General features: G+C 42.9%; 1 protein-coding gene across 1 annotated transcript in view; it reads left to right on the top strand.

The window, feature by feature from the left end:
* HSPD1 (heat shock protein family D (Hsp60) member 1) overlaps positions 1–19965 on the top strand; it is a 194488-nt gene that overhangs the window by 53661 nt on the left and 120862 nt on the right. Inside the window, exons 7-8 of the mRNA XM_044060304.1 lie at positions 2633–2801; positions 18713–18812. Coding sequence (XP_043916239.1) covers positions 2633–2801; positions 18713–18812 — 269 coding nt within the window. The remainder of the gene's footprint in view (positions 1–2632; positions 2802–18712; positions 18813–19965) is intronic.

The raw sequence follows: 19965 nt of genomic DNA, 5'->3' as shown, positions 1-19965 counted from the left end.
CCAGTTTTGGTATGTGAGATTTGTACTTGTTTTTTCACAGTACATATGCCATCTATTTCTGCTCCTGTTGATTTTATTGCAGAGAGAAGATGGTGTCTAGCTTCAGCTAATTCTAATTCTGATTCTCTGGCTTTTGAGAAACCTCTTTCCTCATGTGCAGGATTCGAGTTTTCATGGCTGATAAGCGTGCCCATTCCTCTGTGTGGCATATGATTTGGCAGGATATGCCCATGTCTTGGAATGTTTTTTTTCCTCTCTGGGTAGCTGTTCTGCTTATGTCGTCTTGGAAGATGCATTTCCTGGTGTAGAAAACAATGTCTTGTGCTGTCCTCAGAACGGACTAGTGTGTGTGTGTGTGGGGGGGGGTTCCTCTCCTTGTAAAGCAGTTCCAGGCAGTCTGTTCAGTTTAGTTTTTCTCTGCAGTAACTGCAAACATTCTTGCCAAAAAAAGTTTGCAGAGTATTACAAAATGTAGGGATATGACTGCTTCCTTTGCTTCAAGAAGTATCCCCTAGAGCCAACATAGCTGTCTAGTTGTGTGTGTTTTTTTTTTTTACTATTGCTGTACATCAGAAATCTGTGCCTTTGTCCTGTTTGAGTTCTTATGCCTCCTCCATGGTTGACTTAATGGTCCAGTTTCAGCCGAGCCTTTGTTCGTGTCGGTGTTGTCCTGTTGCAATAAAGTATTTTATGCCCCACATTGGTGTGCTGTAATGGAGGGGAGATCTGCATGAGGACCACTTCTCTGTTTCCACCATAGAGAAACTGTTGGGGCGGGAGGTTGGGTAAGCAGTTGTGTTTTGCTGTGCAAGTGAAGGTTTCCAGTGTTATCTTCCTTTTAATATGCAAATAAGCTGTACAGTTGACAGACTGCTAGATGGTACACCTGCAGTAATTAAAAGCTGAAATTTTGGAAGGCAGCTAGACTCTTGAAGACTGCAGAAGAGCTGAAATGCTTTCAACTCCTTTGACGTGTAACTGACATGATAAACTATAGCAAACCCGATGTCAAAGGTAATGACAAGGGCATGGAGGGAGAAGGAATGAACTCCCTGAAAGAAGAAGAGTTCTGAAAAGGCTTAATTTGTCATGGGTTCCTGGTAAGATCATGGTAATTAATGTCTGTTCTACCTCCTGGATTATAGCAGAGGTGGAGCAGGGAAGTAATGGTAGATGCCACATACTTTCAGTGGCTTTGCTGAGATCTAGGTACTTCTGGTTTGATTCACCAGTTGTGAATTGGCTGGAGGGCTGGTGATGGTATCGGTAGAATGAGGCAGATAGTTGTCCCATAAGAGTTCAGTCTTGGCACTCTCTACACTCGCTTGAAGCAAAGCAATAAAGAACACGTTAGTCATGATAACACCCACACTGACTTTTTGGCCGCCATTTTAAAATGGAGTCTAAGGAAGCTGTTAGTGGACGGATAGCTGTCTGTAGATGTAGAGAGATGTTAAACCTGCAATTTGATGCAGACCTGGGGATGGAATGTAGCATTGGAGAACAGCACTAGGAAGAGTTTAAAGCATCTTTACAGGCTGTCTGCAAGTGATGTAGTGCTGAGCATGTGGTAACTGAGGCTAACTGACATCTGGAGGGGGATAGATGCCAGAGACGAGGAGACTGTACTATTCTCTACAAATAACTTAGTCAATCATGCCCATACTATGAGACTTGAAAGTACTGAATTTTTTTTTTTTTTTTGTTTTTTTTGGAGACCACCCATCTGCTGAAGTAAGGCTACTAGAAGAAACGTTTGAGAAGATGTATGGGCAAGAGTAAGTAGACAGGAACTGTGAAGGAGCGGAGGTAAAATGTAGGGGGTGGCAGGAAGGGGGTGGTGTATAAACTGGCCGGTTAACATTTCGGAATTGCTCACATTTTTGAGGGGAATTTTAACAGCTGGACTTCACTTCAAGCTGGATTGTTACAGGCCAGGACAGCTGACTGTACCATTCAAAGGGGCCTGCGAATGTAACAAGTGAAGTTAAGTGCAGCATTTTAGTGGATCCATCGGAGCAAGATAGTTTTGTATACATTTTGCTTTAAAACCTGATCGTATGTTTAATAAGGGTGTTAGATTCGTACTTTTTAGATGCAATAAGTGATTTAGTATACATATCTGAAAGTTGATTTTATTAATACGGTGTAGTTAATGAAATTATTGAAAGTTATAGATGCTATGGTGGCTAAGATGCTGTTAAATGCTATTTGGATTTACAGTTTGAAGGCATGAGACTGGGTGGAGGAATGAAAGGCAAATGGGAGGGGGTAGCATTAAGGTGAAAACTGCAGCAAACTGGCACACTGGGAATGCTTTCTTTTTACACATATTAAAATTTTACATAACTTGGTTAGAATCGGTAGTTGTAGGTGTCTTGTACACTTGCAAGACATTGCAACTGCCTTGCCCATGAGCTAGATTGCCATATAGTCTTCCTAGGGCTCATCACTAGGGAGTAGAACCTTTTGTCATTGTCAGAAACACTGGAAATCACGTGCATCTGAGTATGGTTAAATAAACATGCAGTGTGTAAGTTTTTTGTCTGTCCTTCTGTTGTAATCTTTGTTTTTGATATTTAACTTCTATCACATTGCTTTTTTTTTTTTTTTTTCCCCTTCAAATTTACAGGCCAAAAATGTGAATTTCAGGATGCCTATGTTCTCCTGAGTGAAAAGAAGATCTCTAGTGTTCAATCAATTGTTCCGGCTCTAGAGATTGCAAACTCACATCGCAAACCCTTGGTCATCATCGCTGAGGACGTGGATGGAGAAGCTCTTAGCACATTAGTATTGAACAGGTTAGTCCTGCACTGACGTTATTGAGCTATGTATTTAAGAATGCAATTTGTATAATGGCTGGCTGTGACTATATGGCCTGAAAATGAAATGACACTTGTTTCCAGGAGTAGCGAGTTTCAGTCTAGGTGGGAGTAATTGTGCCCCTGAGAGTTTGAAGGGCTAGGGGGAGACACCCCCCCCCCCATCACCAAGGTTTTGATGGTGTTTCATAGTAGTGTGTAGCTTTTCAGTTTGCAGTGGCTAGTAATAGATTTGAAAACTTCGTAGTATTTACAGTAGGTGGTTGTCTGGGAGGCCCACAGAGATGTGAACAAGGGAAGCCTCTGATCTTTAGGTATGTTTTTGTTCTGTACTGACTGTTTTTATACGAAAGCATTTTTGGAAGCACCAACATTGGGGGAGGGGCTTGAATAAAATGGTCAATAAGGGGAGTCGCTAGAATGAGTGTCTACAGGGAATACAGGGAATGGAACTAGATTAAAGGTTTTGAGGTATGAGTGCAGTAGGTGGGGCTACATTTAAAGGACAATGAATGAGAGTGGGAAAACTGTGGTTCTGCCAAGTGAAGGACTGGACTGAAAGTTTAGGCAAATTACTGTCTTGAATAAATTATGGCTGCTAATGGGAAGGCGCACCAGCTCATCATATTGGACCAGATTCTGAGTGCAAGTGTACACTTCATATTTCTGTACCTACTTCTTCAGCATCTGAGAATGCCCAGGATCTTGAGATTAAGTTGCACAGGTTAATTGCATACTCTGGATTTTGTGCATAATTTACGTTTGGTGCTGTTGCCTTGTGTCTGATAAAGGGCTCGCTGGCCAGCCAAGAAGTGGTGAATAGTGGTGGTTGGTGAAAGCCTACAGTTTAAGATGGAAATCTTATTGCCTTTTTTGTTTACTCTGCTTTGCAAAACCTTTCATTCTGCAGTTTAGTATCTTGTGCGTTTCTCTTTCTTTGATCTTCAGACTTACAAAAATGAATTTGGTTCTGGGATTCTGTATTGGTTCAAGCGTTGTCAAACTTGCCAGATATTTTCTTGCTACTTGCAACTGTTTTGTTCTTGCAGTAATTGTAGGGGAATCCCAGCAGTTAAAACTTAAAAACTTGCGTCATAAAGACTGCTCTTGCAGTCAGCAAAATAAGATTCCAAATCCAGACATTTGGAATTATCTAGTCTGCCTTGCACCAGACCACAGGAGGGTAACAGTTGCCATGAAAAATGCTTCGAAAGGCTGGAAATTGAGGAGCCAAAATAAAATGTTCTCAGTTGCTCAGATGTCCAGTAATACTCTGGATGTGGACTAACAAGCTGATAGTTTATGGGTTGATTTTAAAAATGGAATGAAGAGGCTTGCATGTAGCACTGATTTTTATTTTAGAACTGGAGGACTAATGCATGAGAAGGTCTGGAAGCTTGCGCATCTGTCTGAAGGGATTTTTTGATTGCTGCTTACCAGCACAGGAAAATTGACCAACCATAACTTGTCCAAACTTTTGGCTCGTCTCCCTTATTCCTTTTGATTTTATTTTGGAGCTTAAAGAACAGGATTTGTTCTGTTTCAGTGCCTGTCTGAATTGTATGGCTTATCAGAGGTGAGTGGTTTTTTTTAGCCCTCTTATTGTGGTGGTTTTGTGTGTACATAACTGAAGTATTTGTTTGCTGTCAGCAGAGTGTCTGGGAGAATAGCTTAACAATGAATACAGTAATTGATAAAATTACAGTAATTGATAAAATTAGAACAGTATAGTAAATGGCATGCAGGCATTTATATTGCTGGCAGTAATTTAATGTGAACTGGTTACACCACAAGAGCTTATCTGTAAAAATCATTGAGAACAGCATGAAGGATGTTGGATGCAAGTGAAAGGAATAGGCTTTTCATGCTGTGGCAAAAACCTGAAGCAGTGTAGTTTCATATTGTAAGATCAAAGGGCTTGTGATAATCCAAGGTGAGTCTTGCTGTGAACTTTGTGAAGAAAAATGTAATGCATTTTGAGGCACTGGAAGAGAGAGTGGGCCACTAACAAGGACAGTGGATGATCTAGAAGGTAAAGGCTGCCCAAATGAGATGGTAAACGGAGGCCTCATCTGCCAGAGTTGGTGGAAGCTTGGGTGGATGGAAAAAATCTCATCTTTCAGAAAGAGTAGAGGTTGAAGAGTGCCCTGGTCAAATGTACCCAGTTCAGTTTTACCACATAGGGTCTCTAAGGAAGGCCATAGAAGGAAGGCCATTGGCCTAGTGGGACTAACTGGTCAACAAATTTAAACAGTGGTATGTTTCTATTGATTGGATCGATTCCAGAACGGCTGAAAGAGCAAATCTTTGTAGGGTTTCTAATTACAGATTTGTTGTTGAAAGCGATTGCAGACAGTTCTACTGAATGGTGGTTGTGTGGGACATCAGCTGACACTTCTTTGCGGTCCCATTTAAAGTATGAAGGGAGAGACTTCACGTAACCAGGACTTTGATGTGAGGGCAGCTGCAAGGTTGAAGTATTTTGCATTCCTTGGTTTAAGTTGCGAATATCTTCTTGCAGGAAAGTAGTGGCAGTTAAGTTGTATCCCACCTGAAGGTCTAAAGGAGAGACTCTTTGCTGGTGCAAAGGCAGATTCACCAGTGGCCTAAATATTCCTGGTAATGTGTACTGTTATAAAATATTTAAGCTGTTGTATACTGTAAATTGGCTTTGGGACTGATACAGATTTCACTTTGGATAAATGCAGGATTTCCCCATTACTGTTATGCTCCATAGATTACCTGCTGCATAAAGGTAGTCCTTGCAGAAGGAGTGTGATCAAATAAACACGTGTACGTGTGTGGCTGCAACATGTTCTGTTTGGTGCTCTATATACTAAAGTGCTGTGAATTGCACTGTTTTATTGGCAGTTGGATGGAGGAATAAAAACTGATCTTTTTGTACCCATGGTACAGATTTTGATTCCTTCCACCTTCCTTTGCATAGTTGGGACTTACAGTATCAGCTAGTACTCCTATTGAATAGCCTCTGAAAAGGGACAGTTGGCTAGTGGGCTTTGGCACCTGACATGCTTTTTCCTTTTAAAGGACAACCGCGCCCTCAGACTCAAAAAAACATATTAATTTCATCATTGTTTGATGTTTCCTACATTTTAATAGCACTCTGAGATTATTTTGAGCTTTTTAGATATTTTTAGATGCAATTTCTGACACTGACCACATGGGGTCTGGCATATTGAAAAAATGCAGACTGTTTACTCTGCCTCTAAGTATCCCAGAATGCATTATTTGTCTCCAAAAAATTGCATCAGATCTGCCACGTTTTGCCTTAAGCTGCTGTCACTTCATTGACTTAACAGGCATTCAATGCAGTCTTAAAATCCCCTACTTTTGGTTAAAATGTTATCCTTTTTCAATGACCACTTAAAACACAAGCAGTGCAAATGCTACAGAACAGAACTGAAAGGTGCATTTTCTAGCTCTTTCATCTTAGAAATGCCAAGTTGCTTTCTTTTGTGAAGCTTGAAATCTAGCTCTTCAATCTCCCCTCCCACTTCACACCTACCTTCCCTAGCTGTCAGAGCCAATGGTAATTTGACCCATTATCTGCATGTGATTGACAGCTCGTCACAGCAGGTGACCAGAGTAATGTACTGTTTGCTTGTCAGCCTTTTCCTCCTTACAGTGGGAGACTTTTTTTTTTGCACTACTCCTGTCAAATTTAAAACTAAGCTACATAGCACTGGCAATAATCCCTGCTTTGCAAAGCAATCTGCCACTTATCTTCCCTTCCTGTTTAAATAGCTAACAAATGATGCACTATAAACTTGAAATATTTTAGACTTGCATGATAGCACCCACATGCTTTTTTGAGTCAATATTTAAAAAAAAAATGGTAGTGCATACACACACGCAGACACACACACACACACACACACACACACACACACACACACACACACACACACTGCTTTACTTCTACAATGATTTAGATTTTATTTTTACATTTTATAGCAGTGTACTAACCAAGCAGAGAAATCTGGTTCAAAAGCAAGGATAAATTGATCCTGAAATACCTATGAACCTCAGCGCAAGAAATTAGGACAAAGCCATACATAGAAGTGGGACAAAGGCACAAACGGAAAAGTGCAGTCCGGGTCTGAACTGTCTGCAAACAGCTACAGTTAACTTTGAGTATGTGTCTACCTGTTTGAGCCAATATTAATTTTCCCCTGGAGAGCACTCTGCTTTGGCTTGTAAGCAGCCCCCCCCACCACACACACACACACACACACACACACACACACACACACACACACACACACACACACACACACACTTCACTTTCTCTTATTCCCTTCTGTTAGCAAATAGTATCCGCCATAACTCATCAATACTGTGTGTTTGTAAATTTAAACTATGACCACAGTAGCCTACTGATACAAGGTTATCCTGTTTTTCCACCTGAGAAATTAAGAAATGACTTGTTTCAGAGCAGTCCTTGGTCAATTGTGATTGTTTCTTAACACATACTTGCCTTTGCTTTGTAATTGTTTCCAGCCCCCTCATACGAGCAACTAACAGGGTCTCTACCCACTTTGCTCCCCACCCTGCCCCCCTATTCCCTCCTGCCCCAGGTGGTCCCACCTTTATTGGACTCAAACCCCTCCCATCTTTCCAATAGCCAACCACAGCGCTAACTCAACACTACCTCCTCCATCTTCCCACTACTATCACACCTCAACTAATATGTACCAGCATACCTTACCTATGCTCACTGCATGCACTCTCCTTGCATATCTTACATCCTACTAAAGCTCCATCATTCCCCCACTCGACCACTACCACTGTACTACTACTCACACCACCACTCATGTCTCACCCACACTCAACTCCCCTCCCACCAGCTCAAGAACCATCCCTTTGCACCCCCACATATTCTACCAACTATATTACTCAAACATAAAGCAGCCCTACAACTTAACATAGTAACCCTCCCACCATACCTAGTACCCACAGAGCACAATCATAAAGTTTCCCTTATAAACAAACACCTTCAAAAACTGAGAACTAATACTCTCATGCATATTAAAACTAGCCCTAAGTGGAGACATCCACCCCAACCAATTACTGCCCCGTAGCTATTCTCTCCACTCTCCAAAATACTAGAGAGACGCATACACACTCCGGTCTCAGACTACCTCCTTACTAACCACATCCTTTCCAGTACTCAGCATGGTTTCTGACCAAACCATAGCACCACCACTGCCTTACTCTCCTTTACTAACACTATCCTTCAGCATAAAAACAATGGCTATCTGTCCTCTGCTACTTTCCTAGACCTAAAAAGCAGTTGACATGGTCCCACACAAACAACTTATCTCTGTCCTCAATAACCTATCCTTCTCACAATCGGTCACCAACTGGTTTCAGATTTACCTGTCTGACCGCCAACAATCCGTTGTATGGCAGAATGACATCTCCCCAACTACCGGTCTCCATAGGGGTTCCCCAAGGATCCATCCTTGGACCCCCTACTCTTCTGTTAACAAATAATCTAGCCTCTGCCACTAAACATGGCACACTCATACAATATGCAGATGACTCTACCATAATCTGCTTAGCCCAGTCCCTACCAAAACTGCAAAAAGTCACACAGGAAGCCTTTTCCTCTGAAACATGGTTATCCGATGCCCAATTAATACTCAACCCAAACAGAACTAAACTACTCATCTTACAACTCACCAAACCTACTCAAAACAACTCTCACTTTAACATCACAGCAAAAGACAACACCACTATATACCCAACTGAACACACCAAATTGCTAGGAGTGGAAACGGAAAATAAACTAATATTTGACATTCACATATCCATGACCATTAAAAAGTCCACAAAACTAGGAGCATCATACAGAAGAGCAATTTCTCACCAAAGCAGCAAAGATTTCAATAGCAAATTCCCACCTTATCTCCACCCTACTTTATGCCTCTCCAATATATACCAACCTAAGGCAATGTGGTCTAAACAAGCTAGAGACCTGCTACAACAAAAATCGTCAAATTCGCCACAGGGGCATCCTACCATAGTCACCACTGTCTCACTTGCTGAACTGGGCTGGCTTGAACTCCCTCACCTGCTTCAGTGGTATCAACTCTCACTCGCCCACAAACTAGTAAACCATCCACTAAATGTCCCATCCCTCCAGAATCTACTCCAACCCTAATCGCACCACCAGACCGCTAAGATCCAGCAACAAAAATCACTTGCAGATTAAAGTCAATAACTCTGCTGGTGAAGCACTATTCTCTTGCGCCATAGCCAAATTATGGAACTCACTCCCACCCACAATTACCTCCGTACCGTCATGCACCCACTTCAAAACTTTATTAAAAGCGCAACTAAAAATATGCTGGCTATGCCCTTGCAACTCCCAGTCTAATATCATCCACCCCATCCAACCACTACCTTTCTTTCCACTCCACTAACTACCTTGATTATAGCAAGCTCAGATGCTCATAAGCTTAGTACTTATACAGCAGGAACTTCTCATTGTAACATTTGTTAATGTCTATTTGTCTATTGATGTACTATGTTCTTCATCTGTAAATATGTTGCAAGTGCTATGTTAAATTGTTAATCATTATAATCCAATGTAACTACTGTCTATTTTACTGGGGAGCTTTTCTCCCCGGGCCTACGCTGAAAATAGACCTACGTCCAGTCTGACACTCCCGGTCAACAAATATAAATAAATAAGTAAAATAAATAAAATAGAAGTAAGATTATTGCTCCTATCAAATTAGGAAAGATTATGAAATAGTAGGTCTTGCATTAGTATGAATTTTCAGAAGGGTATGAAATCTGAAACTTAAATGTCTGTCATTGATTTCATTCTTCAGTCTCTAATGATTTGGCAGCAATTGTCCCAAAAAAAAAAAAAAAATTTGATTCAAAAAGATAATAGCCACACAATACAGCTGGTAACCTGTCAAAGAAGGGGCTTCTTTTAATATTAGTACTACTAACTTGAGCATCTGACAAAATAAAAAAAACATGCATTTTATGAAATGAAAGTTATCCCTAACTGGATTATTACAGTTAATGGTAAACCCTCCATGTTTTCTTCCAAAATAGCAATTTCTGGGGAGGGATTATTAGGGGAAGAGCAACATTTTGAGCCAAGTTTCAGGGACAGTTGAGAGGTTGGGATATGCCTAATTCTAAAAAAGCAATTTATTTGCATGTACCTAGCAACCTGTTAATGCAGGAAATCTGGACAAGGCAAAATATATGTGGGGGGACATCAAAACAGTACAAAAAATTGATCTTGTATAAACTGAGAGCTGATCGAAATAACAGGTCTTGCTTTAGCATGCATTTTTCTGAAGGTTATGAAGGCAGAAACTCAGTGTCTCACTTAGTGACTTTTATTCCGAAAGAGTTTGACTGAAAACCACACAAATTGAGACTAACAATCCAAAAATAAGAAGCCTTGCTTGCAGTCACACACACGCACTCTTACCCCTTTGCTTGCAGTCGCACACACATACCCCTTTGCTTGCAGTCGCACACACATACCCCTTTGCTTGCAGTCGCACACACGCACTCTTACCCCTTTGCTTGCAGTCGCGCACTCTTGCCCCCTTGCTTGCAGTCGCGCACTCTTGCCCCCTTGCTTGCAGTCGCGCACTCTTGCCCCCTTGCTTGCAGTCGCGCACTCTTGCCCCCTTGCTTGCAGTCGCGCACTCTTGCCCCCTTGCTTGCAGTCGCGCACTCTTGCCCCCTTGCTTGCAGTCGCGCACTCTTGCCCCTTGCGTGCGTTCACTCGCGCACTCTTGCCCCCTGCTTGCATTCTCACACTCTTGCCCCCTGCTTGCAGTCAAGACTCTTGCCCCCTTGCTTGCAGTCACAAGACTCTTGCCCCCTTGCTTGCAGTCGCGCACTCTTGCCCCCTTGCTTGCAGTCGCGCACTCTTGCCCCCTTGCTTGCAGTCAGAATCCGGACATTGCAACAGCACTGAAACAGACATTCAAAGATAACACATGTAGCCAGTGGCAGTCTGTTTCACTTTCAGTTCGTGATATGATACAGATATGATTCCCGGGGTAAACCTACGATCTCCCATCCACTCTTCAAGATTTCTCTTGAACAGAGTCACTGAGGGGCTCTGCCTCACATGGACAGGGATTCTGTTCCATAGTGTAGGGAGTCTCTGGGTGATGAATCTGTCCCTCCAGCACGTCCTATTTATATCCGTGTTGAGGTTTAAGTCTCTTGCTCTCGTGGCTCTGGTGGATTTGGATTTTTTGAGGTGGAGCATGTCCATTAATTCCGGGTTGGACATGGCCTTGTATGTCAGGCACAGATCACCTCTGAGCAGACGGTATGCGACTGAATAGAGCTGGAGTTTCTTCAGTCGGGCATCGTATGACATATGTTTGAGCCCCTTTATCCTTTTGGTGAGGAACTTTTGGGGTCTTTCCAACTGCTGCAGGTGTCGGGTAAGGTACATTCGAATGGGGCGTTGTACTCAATCATTGGTCTGATAAGTGAAGAGTACAGGGGTACAATGACCTCTCCTGATCTGGATGTGAATCCCTTCATGATCAGGTGGGCAATGTAGAAGGTCTTCCTAACCACTTTGGCAATGTGAGTGTCAAAAGAGAGGTTACTGTCAACTTGGGTCCCCAGGTCCCTGATAACTTCTTCCGTGTTTAATGGATTACCACCTATGTGGTAATTAGGGGTTACCTTGTTTTTCCCAAAGGGTATGACTATACATTTTTTGGCATTTAGCTTAAGGCCATGGCTCTGGCACCAGTTATCCATTTCTGAGACCTTTCTGGAGGATGTCTGTGTCTGGAGTGTCAATTATGGTGCTCTGTTTGCAGTCATCTGCAAATTTTGTCAGCCACAATCCCCCTATGTTTGCCTGCACTTCAGAAAAATAAATGCCGAACAAGAGGGGGCCCAGGACTGAGCCCTGTGGGACACCGCTCATTACCGGCTTAGAGTCTGACATGGCATCAGCAACTCTAACCCTGTGTGTTCTGTCCTTGAGCCAGTTTGCAACCCATCTTGTGACATATGGGTTTACATCTAAGCTGGTGAGCTTTTCTATGATGCCCGAGTGGGGTATTGTGTCGAATGCTTTTGCTAGGTCAAGGTAGGCTGTGTGAACTGCCTTACCCTCATCAATGGCCTTAGTGACTGTTTCGAAAAAGTCGACCAAGTTCAAGGGGCAGGATCTGCCCTTGACAAAGCCAAATTGGGTAGGATCCAGTGTCTGTAGGTCCCCAATGTCTTTATTTATGAGTTCCATTATGATCCTCTCCATAGCTTTGCAGACAAGGCTCATCAAGCTTATGGGGCGGTAATTTCCAGGGTCCGTAGAAGCACCGCCTTTGTGGAGTGGGAGCACAGTTGCCGTACGCCATTCTTTGGGTACGTATCCTGTAGTAAGGCTAAGATTAAACAGCAGCCTTATGTGTAGGTTTAGTTCCTCATTGAGTTCGTGTAGCACACAGCCGGGGACACCGTCCGGTCCGGTCCCATTGATGCTGTGTTTTTTGCTTTAGAGAGAGCAGCTCTCACCTGGGCATCTGAGATGTTTGGGAGGCTAGACTCTGGTGGGATAGATATTTCTCCTTTTGGGGGGGAGGGAGGGGAGAAATTTGCACTGAACCTGTCTGCCAGTATGTTGGCAATGTCTGTGGGTTCAGTGATTTTTTTTTATCATTTTGGACTAATTCTGAGCATATCTGGGAGTTTCCACCCAGGTTTCTAACATAGCTAAAGAAGGCTTTATGATTGTCTTTTGTGTCATTAGCGATTTTTCTCTCAAAGTTGGCCTTGGATGATTTTGAGTGATCGTAGTTTTTTGCTAGTATTGATCAGAGATGCCTTCCCTTTTAGGGATTTTGCTCTGTCATGTAGTAGCTTTCTCCTCTTGTTGTAGAGTTTGTTTATGGCTGGAGTCCACCAGACTGGGCGCCTGCCTTTGGTGGAAAAGGTCTTGATTTTATTAGGTATTGCTTGATCCATACATTCCTGGAGGTGCTCGTAGAAGGCATTTGTAAGGGTTTCAGCAGCGTGGGTTGTGGTTTCCACTGGCTCGGGGGCCTTGAAGGATACCACTCCAGTCTTAAGAAGTGTGAAGTTTGCTTTTGAGAAGTTCTTCACTGTGGTCTGTTTTGCTGGGGGTGGGGGCGGGATGTGGATCTCCAGTGAGATTAATTTATGATCTGATATCACCAATGAGGGATATACTTCCGGTGTGGAGCATTTTGTCCCTATGTTTGTGATGATCAGGTCTAGTATATTTTCTCCTCTTGTGGGAATGGTGACTAGTTGTTCCATAGCATTTGAGTTTATGAACTCAAGGAACCTTTGGGCTAGGGTGTTGGGGCTTGAGTAATGTTCCCAGTCTGTTTGGGTAGTTGAAGTCGCCCAATATGATGGTGTTTGGAGAGACATTTATACTCTCCAGTGTCTTCAGGAAGGCTGTGTGGGTTTCCTGAGTTTGAGAAGGTGGTCTGTAGCATGTTACAAACTGTAGGGCAGTTTTACCTATGGTTAATTGCACCTGGATGGTCTCCGATGCTTCGTGCGTTGCCACTAACCTGGAGGTGTGGGTATCCTTTATGAATATGGATACTCCCCCTCCTTTTGTAGTTCGGTCCGGATTTTGGGGCCGGAACGCATGATATGAGGTATAACCTAAATTATATTCCTTGTACAATGCAGTCCAGTTTTAGTGGGTGTTTTATATTTACTGTTTCAAACATATTTCCTGAAAACAGTGCAACAAAATGCATGCACCAATAATGACAATACTGCCCAATTCTGAATATTTCCATCACAAGTGTAGTTGGACTTCTACAGTCCACCAGTATCAGTAAATACGCACAATTTCTGAAGCAGTAAACGTCCTGCAAATAATTCCACATTAAAGCGATCTGTAACTAATGAAGCGGTTGCTGCTAGCCAAAAATTAGATGTCATGTCATCAACAAATAATGTCATAGTTGCCCTTTTTGAATAATTTACTTATCTTACACAAGAACAATAAGCTGGTAATACTGCAGTAGGGAATGGATGACAATCTTCACCAGAAAGGAGTGCATCATCCACCCCATTTGCAATGCAGTACAGTTTCACAAATGCATCTATGCGAGTAGAAACCACAGCCTTCTGCATTAAAAGCAAGCAACCTGTTGTGATATTAGCAAAGCAAGCAGACATAAGCAGCACTAATAATTGTTGCAGCCCTGCATCTCTCAGCTCCCTGTAAAATCTACTCAATCAGTTGTATCTATGAACTTCACAGCACAAGAAATCTTGAGGCAAAATTTCCCCCTTGCTTGCAGTCTCACACACACACACACACACACACACACACACACACACACACACACACACACACTTAGCCCTTGCTTGCAGTCTCACACACTTGTCCCCTTGCTTGCAGTCTCACACACACACACACACTTGCCCCCTTGCTTGCAGTCTCACACACACACACACACTTGCACCTTGCTTGCAGTCTCACACACACACACACACACACACACACACACACACTTGCCCCTTGCTTGCAGTCACACACACACACACACACACACACACACACACACACACACTTGCTTGCAGTCTCACACACACACACACACTTGCCCCTTGCTTGCAGTCTCACACACACACACACACACACACACACTTGCCCCTTGCTTGCAGTCTCACACACACACACACACACACACACACACACACACACACTTGCCCCTTGCAGTCACACACACACACACACACACACACTTGCCCCTTGCTTGCAGTCACACACACACACTTGCCCCCTTGCTTGCAGTCACACACACACACACACACACACTTGCCCCCTTGCTTGCAGTCACACACACACACACACACACACACTTGCCCCTTGCTTGCAGTCACACACACACACACACACACTTGCCCCTTGCTTGCAGTCACACACACACACTTGCCCCTTGCTTGCAGTCACACACACACACTTGCCCCTTGCTTGCAGTCACACACACACACACACTTGCCCCTTGCTTGCAGTCACACACACACACACTTGCCCCTTGCTTGCAGTCACACACACACACACTTGCCCCTTGCTTGCAGTCACACACACACACTTGCCCCCTTGCTTGCAGTCTCACACACACACTTGCCCCTTGCTTGCAGTCTCACACACACACACACACATCCCCCCTTGCTTGCAGTCTCACACACACACACACACACACACACACACACACACACACACACACACACACACACACACTTGCCCCCTTGCTTGCAGTCTCACACACACTTGCCCCTTGCTTGCAGTCTCACACACACACTTGCCCCCTTGCTTGCAGTCTCACACACACACTTGCCCCTTGCTTGCAGACACACCCACTTGCCCCCTTGCTTGCAGTCACACACACACACACACACACTTGCCCCTTGCTTGCAGTCACACACACACACACACACACACACACACACACACACACACACAAAACTGCCCCCTTGCGGTCACATACACATAATTGATCCCTTGCTTGCGGACACACACACACACACACACACACACACACACACACACACACACACACACACACACACACACACACACACACACACACACACACAAACACACACACACACACAAACACACACACACAAAAACACACACACACACAAAAACACACAAACACTTGCCCCTTGCTGTATCCTATGGACATTAGAAGGCCTCCAGCTGAAGGCACTACACATGTTACCTGTATCTTTTAGCAAGTTCCTCCTCCTATTTTATTTCTTCTCACTCAGAGCCCCTACCATGATGGTGCTATCCCTGGCCACAAAAAAAATGGTTGCAAGGCATGCACTTCACTACCAGAAAACTGAGATCAGAAAAGCTTACCAGCTTTAGAGATTTTATCAGACTTAGATTTTATCAGACTTTGCTTCTCAGTGGCTTGTGTGCTATACTCTCTCACAAAATGTTATATTAACAGGCAGAATATCACTTTGCAGACTAAAGAAATAGTATTTTGTCTACCAAACTTGGTCAAAAAAAGATATGCCATGCTGATTCCATTATTTCAGTAGGAATTGGCAGCAACTCTCACTCAAGGCATGCTGCTTAGCAGCTTTACAATGACTAAGCTGCTGTGCTTGTACGAGCAGCAAAATTCCTCATTTCCTTTCCCATCTATCTTCTGTTTCTCTCATTTCCCTTACGTTTTTCATTAATTTAAAAACAAAACACGCAGGCTCAAAAAAGATGATAGCAACCATGACATTAATCTTACAAGAACCTGCACTCTGTGTAACTGAGCATTGTGAAGCGTCTGAGGCTACCTCTAAACTATGGACACATACTGAACCTCTATTGCCTACATCACTGTATATTTACCTGCTATAATAATCTTACATGGGAACCCAGAAATGCACTTAGCTTAGTTGCATGAAACAAGTATAGCTGCAGAAACCACCCCTGGACTACTACCACTCTCTTGCTGACTATTCATAAGTATGTTTACAGGCTGCAGAATTACTCAATAAATAAGTTTTATGCCTAATGGCTCCAGCGTCCACATTAAAATAATTTCATTACCCAGCTAACGGGGAAAAAAGCTATTCAGCTGTGGCAAAGTTTCAAGCAGGTAGCAGGTTTGATGGCACACACTGTAAAACGGAGCAAGCCCAGCAGCATAACCAATAAAACGGATTACTAATATTAAAAAAAAAATAAAAAATAAAAATCATGACCAGACCGAAACGCGAAGCTCAACAACAGAAACAAACAGCTGAAAATATTACAAAACATCTGCAGCATGTAATCACGAAGTAAGAGGCATCAACAAACTAAAGAAAACCAAATACAGTAAGGTTTTAAAAAAACACACCAGCAACCACAGTCGCGAAGCACAAGGCATCAACTAAAGAAAACCAAATATAGCTACAAATATAGCATAGTTTTTAAAAAACACCAGCAAGCAACTAAAAACACTAGACAGTAATACAATTACTACAAGCAGCAATGCACTTACTTCAGAAGGAAACCCAAAGGCAGCAAGCACAGAAACACAGGCCGACTCAAGAATACAAAAGATGCCAGCATTAAATGTAAACCCTGGATCAAAACGAAAATAAGTAGGCTAAGCTAAAAATGCAGCTGCGAAAGGGAAGCACGTGGCACCCTTACAAACAGAAAAATAACTCCACTAATGTGCAATTAAAAACTTGGGAGGACACAATATAAGAGCTAGGGAGGCATAGAAACGGGGACAGATTACATTTAGGATACACTATTAAGAAGTAATAAGACTTACCTTACTTATGAAGTAGCAAAACGCTGGTGAAGTGCTTTACATGAATCGAGTCGACCAGATTTGCTAACACAGAAAAGAGTTCCACACAGCACCTAGTCCATTTATTAGGTTAATAGTGGGCTGGGAAAGGCAGTGTTGACATCACAATGTGGGAGGATCACAGGGATTCTGTACAGCATGCAAATAAGGCAGTGTTTACGTCACTTTGGGGGAGGAAACCTCCCAGAATCTTCAGCAAGAGCTATGGCAGATGTGACATCATTATTTAAGAGACGACTAGACAGTTTTCATCTTGGTTTTAAAACTGAAAGTCAAACAGTACGGAAAAGTATGAAGCCTAAGCAGTAAAAGAGAATAGTGGATTTTTTTTAAAGCTCCGGTTATGTTTTTTGAGGCTGTATCACATAACAGGATTTTAGAGAGACATCAGGTAGAGATACTTGATTTGATATCCCGTTGTTTTCCTTTAAAACTAACGGAGCTAGAGGCGCACACATGCATACTGCATTGATAGTCTGTTAGAATGTGGTCCCCCAGAAGGACCAATTCATATGTATTGATTTTTCTCATTTGCTGTAACATTTGGTCCAAAGTATATATCTAGTCTGCTCACCTGTTGCCTTCTAGAGCAAACTTAAAGTGAAGGAAAAGTTGCTGTAAAAATGTATAAACTAACAGACATTTAAGCTGTTAAGTGTGTCTTGAATACTTTTGTCTACTATAATTCATAGTATGCTTTCAATTTTCATTTAACCAGTGAAATGCATGTACTCATTAAACTTCCCTTTTTAAAATGTATTCTTTTGCTTAAAAGAAGGCCCATGAAATCCTGAATCTTTACTAACCTAAGAATAGTTTTTGCTAGTACACTTTTTATTATGCTGCTTTCTTTCCTTTAAGGTATCTCTTGTAGGGGTACATCCCCTACTAAAGTCAGGGGGGCTTTTAAGGAACGTGTTATAGAAATGTATCCGTAGTGAGATTGAGGGAGGAAACGTCTGAGGGTGGTAATTGATAATGTTTTTAGATTTGTAATCTTGAGTATTTGTTTCCTCTGTTGGTACTGAATATGCATCCCCATAGTAAACACTGGTGTATGTTGTAGGGAAAGCCTGCAGTATTTGTAGCCATTCCTGTTTGCCTACAGTAGCATAAGCTTGTAGGCATCTTTCTAAGAAGCCTCGTGGTGCCATGAGAGACTGGTAGCTCAGCTGATCTTCACCATGTTGGTAACAATACTACTCTGTAATTAGGAATTTTTGCCTGCAATTTGGTGAGTTAAATGTGGTATACTGTATAGTGAGGAGGCTTTTGACATGAGGATTTAAAGTGTTAAGGTTGCATCACCCAATTTTGGCAGTTTTTTGCATCTTGTGCTTTTAAATTGAATATCCCAGAAGTTGGTCACTGTAGTAATCAAAGTGGGTAGTGTTTGGCATCTTGAAATACTGAGGTCTGAGATGGAACATTGGAGCTAGTATGAGGATATTTTTGGATAATTGTACTGTGCATGTTTGATTAAAGTGTGTTTTGGTTCATTGTGTAACACAACTTTTTCTTTATTTTTAGGTTGAAGGTTGGCTTGCAGGTAGTTGCTGTGAAAGCCCCCGGTTTTGGTGATAACAGGAAGAACCAGCTTAGGGATATGGCCATTGCAACAGGTGGTGCAGTAAGTGAATGCAACTGTTAAATTCTGGCTTTGGTTAGCTCTGGAGGCTGTTCAGCTTTAAGTGCTTTTCTGACATGTTACTGACCTGACACTCCAATGCCCCACATTCACTCCTAGGCTACCAGTCTAATCTCCTTATACTCAACCCCCCGAGTGTACTCTGTTAAGGACATACTTGGGTCATGTATCCTAAGGGTGTCCTGATGGCTCTGCCATAGCCTTCCAGGTTTGTTTTCTTGTGTGTCCTACCTACTCCCCTCGTGTGTGTGTGTGTGTGTGTGTGTGTGTGTGTGTGTGTGTGTGTACAACTTTTAAGTTATACCAATATATTGATGTATCCAGTGTTTAAAAGGATGAATTTTTTTTGCATGTGGTGGTGTCATATTTTTAAGCACCTGTATTACAAATCCTTTTTATTCTGATGCAGTCTTGAGTTGCACATGGGCAAAAGTGCTTAATTTGATTTTAGTAAAGATTTTTACTTTCAGTCTGTGCTGGGTAACATTTTTGGTGGCATCTTTTTGCAATTTAAGTAGCCTGTTGTGGTTGCATCCCAGGAGAAGGTGTGCAGTGGAGACTTTGTAGCATATCACCTTGCCTCTGCAGCAGCTCAGCCAGGTCCACCACACCACCTAGCCTCTACAAGGGATCATTGCAGGTGACTCCCAGGATAGGCACACCCATTCTTCAGTCTGTTGCTGGAGCTGCTAATGGATTGCCTGGGTTATAGTTGACTATTGATCCATGCCATTGGAGTGGTGGGTGCTGTCTGTCTGTGCTGTCTGTCTGTGCTGTCTGTCTGTGCTGTCTGTCTGTGCTGTCTGTCTGTGCTGTCTGTCTGTGCTGTCTGTCTGTGCTGTCTGTCTGTGCTGTCTGTCTGTGCTGTCTGTCTGTGCTGTCTGTCTGTGCTGTCTGTCTGTGCTGTCTGTCTGTGCTGTCTGTCTGTGCTGTCTGTCTGTGCTGTCTGTGCTGTCTGTCTGTGCTGTCTGGCTGTCTGTGCTGTCTGGCTGTCTGTGCTGTCTGGCTGTGCTGTCTCTCTCTCTCTGTGTGTGTCTCTCTCTCTCTCTCTCTGTGTGTGTCTCTCTCCCTCTCTGTGTGTGTGTGTGTGTGTGTGTGTGTGTGTGTGTGTGTGTGTGTGTGTCTCTCTCCCTTT

Source organism: Protopterus annectens, chromosome 2.part0 (genome assembly GCF_019279795.1).
Source record: "Protopterus annectens isolate FY-2018-M chromosome 2.part0, PAN1.0, whole genome shotgun sequence".
NCBI lineage: Eukaryota > Metazoa > Chordata > Ceratodontiformes > Protopteridae > Protopterus > Protopterus annectens.
This window is presented reverse-complemented; position numbering and strand designations above follow the sequence as displayed.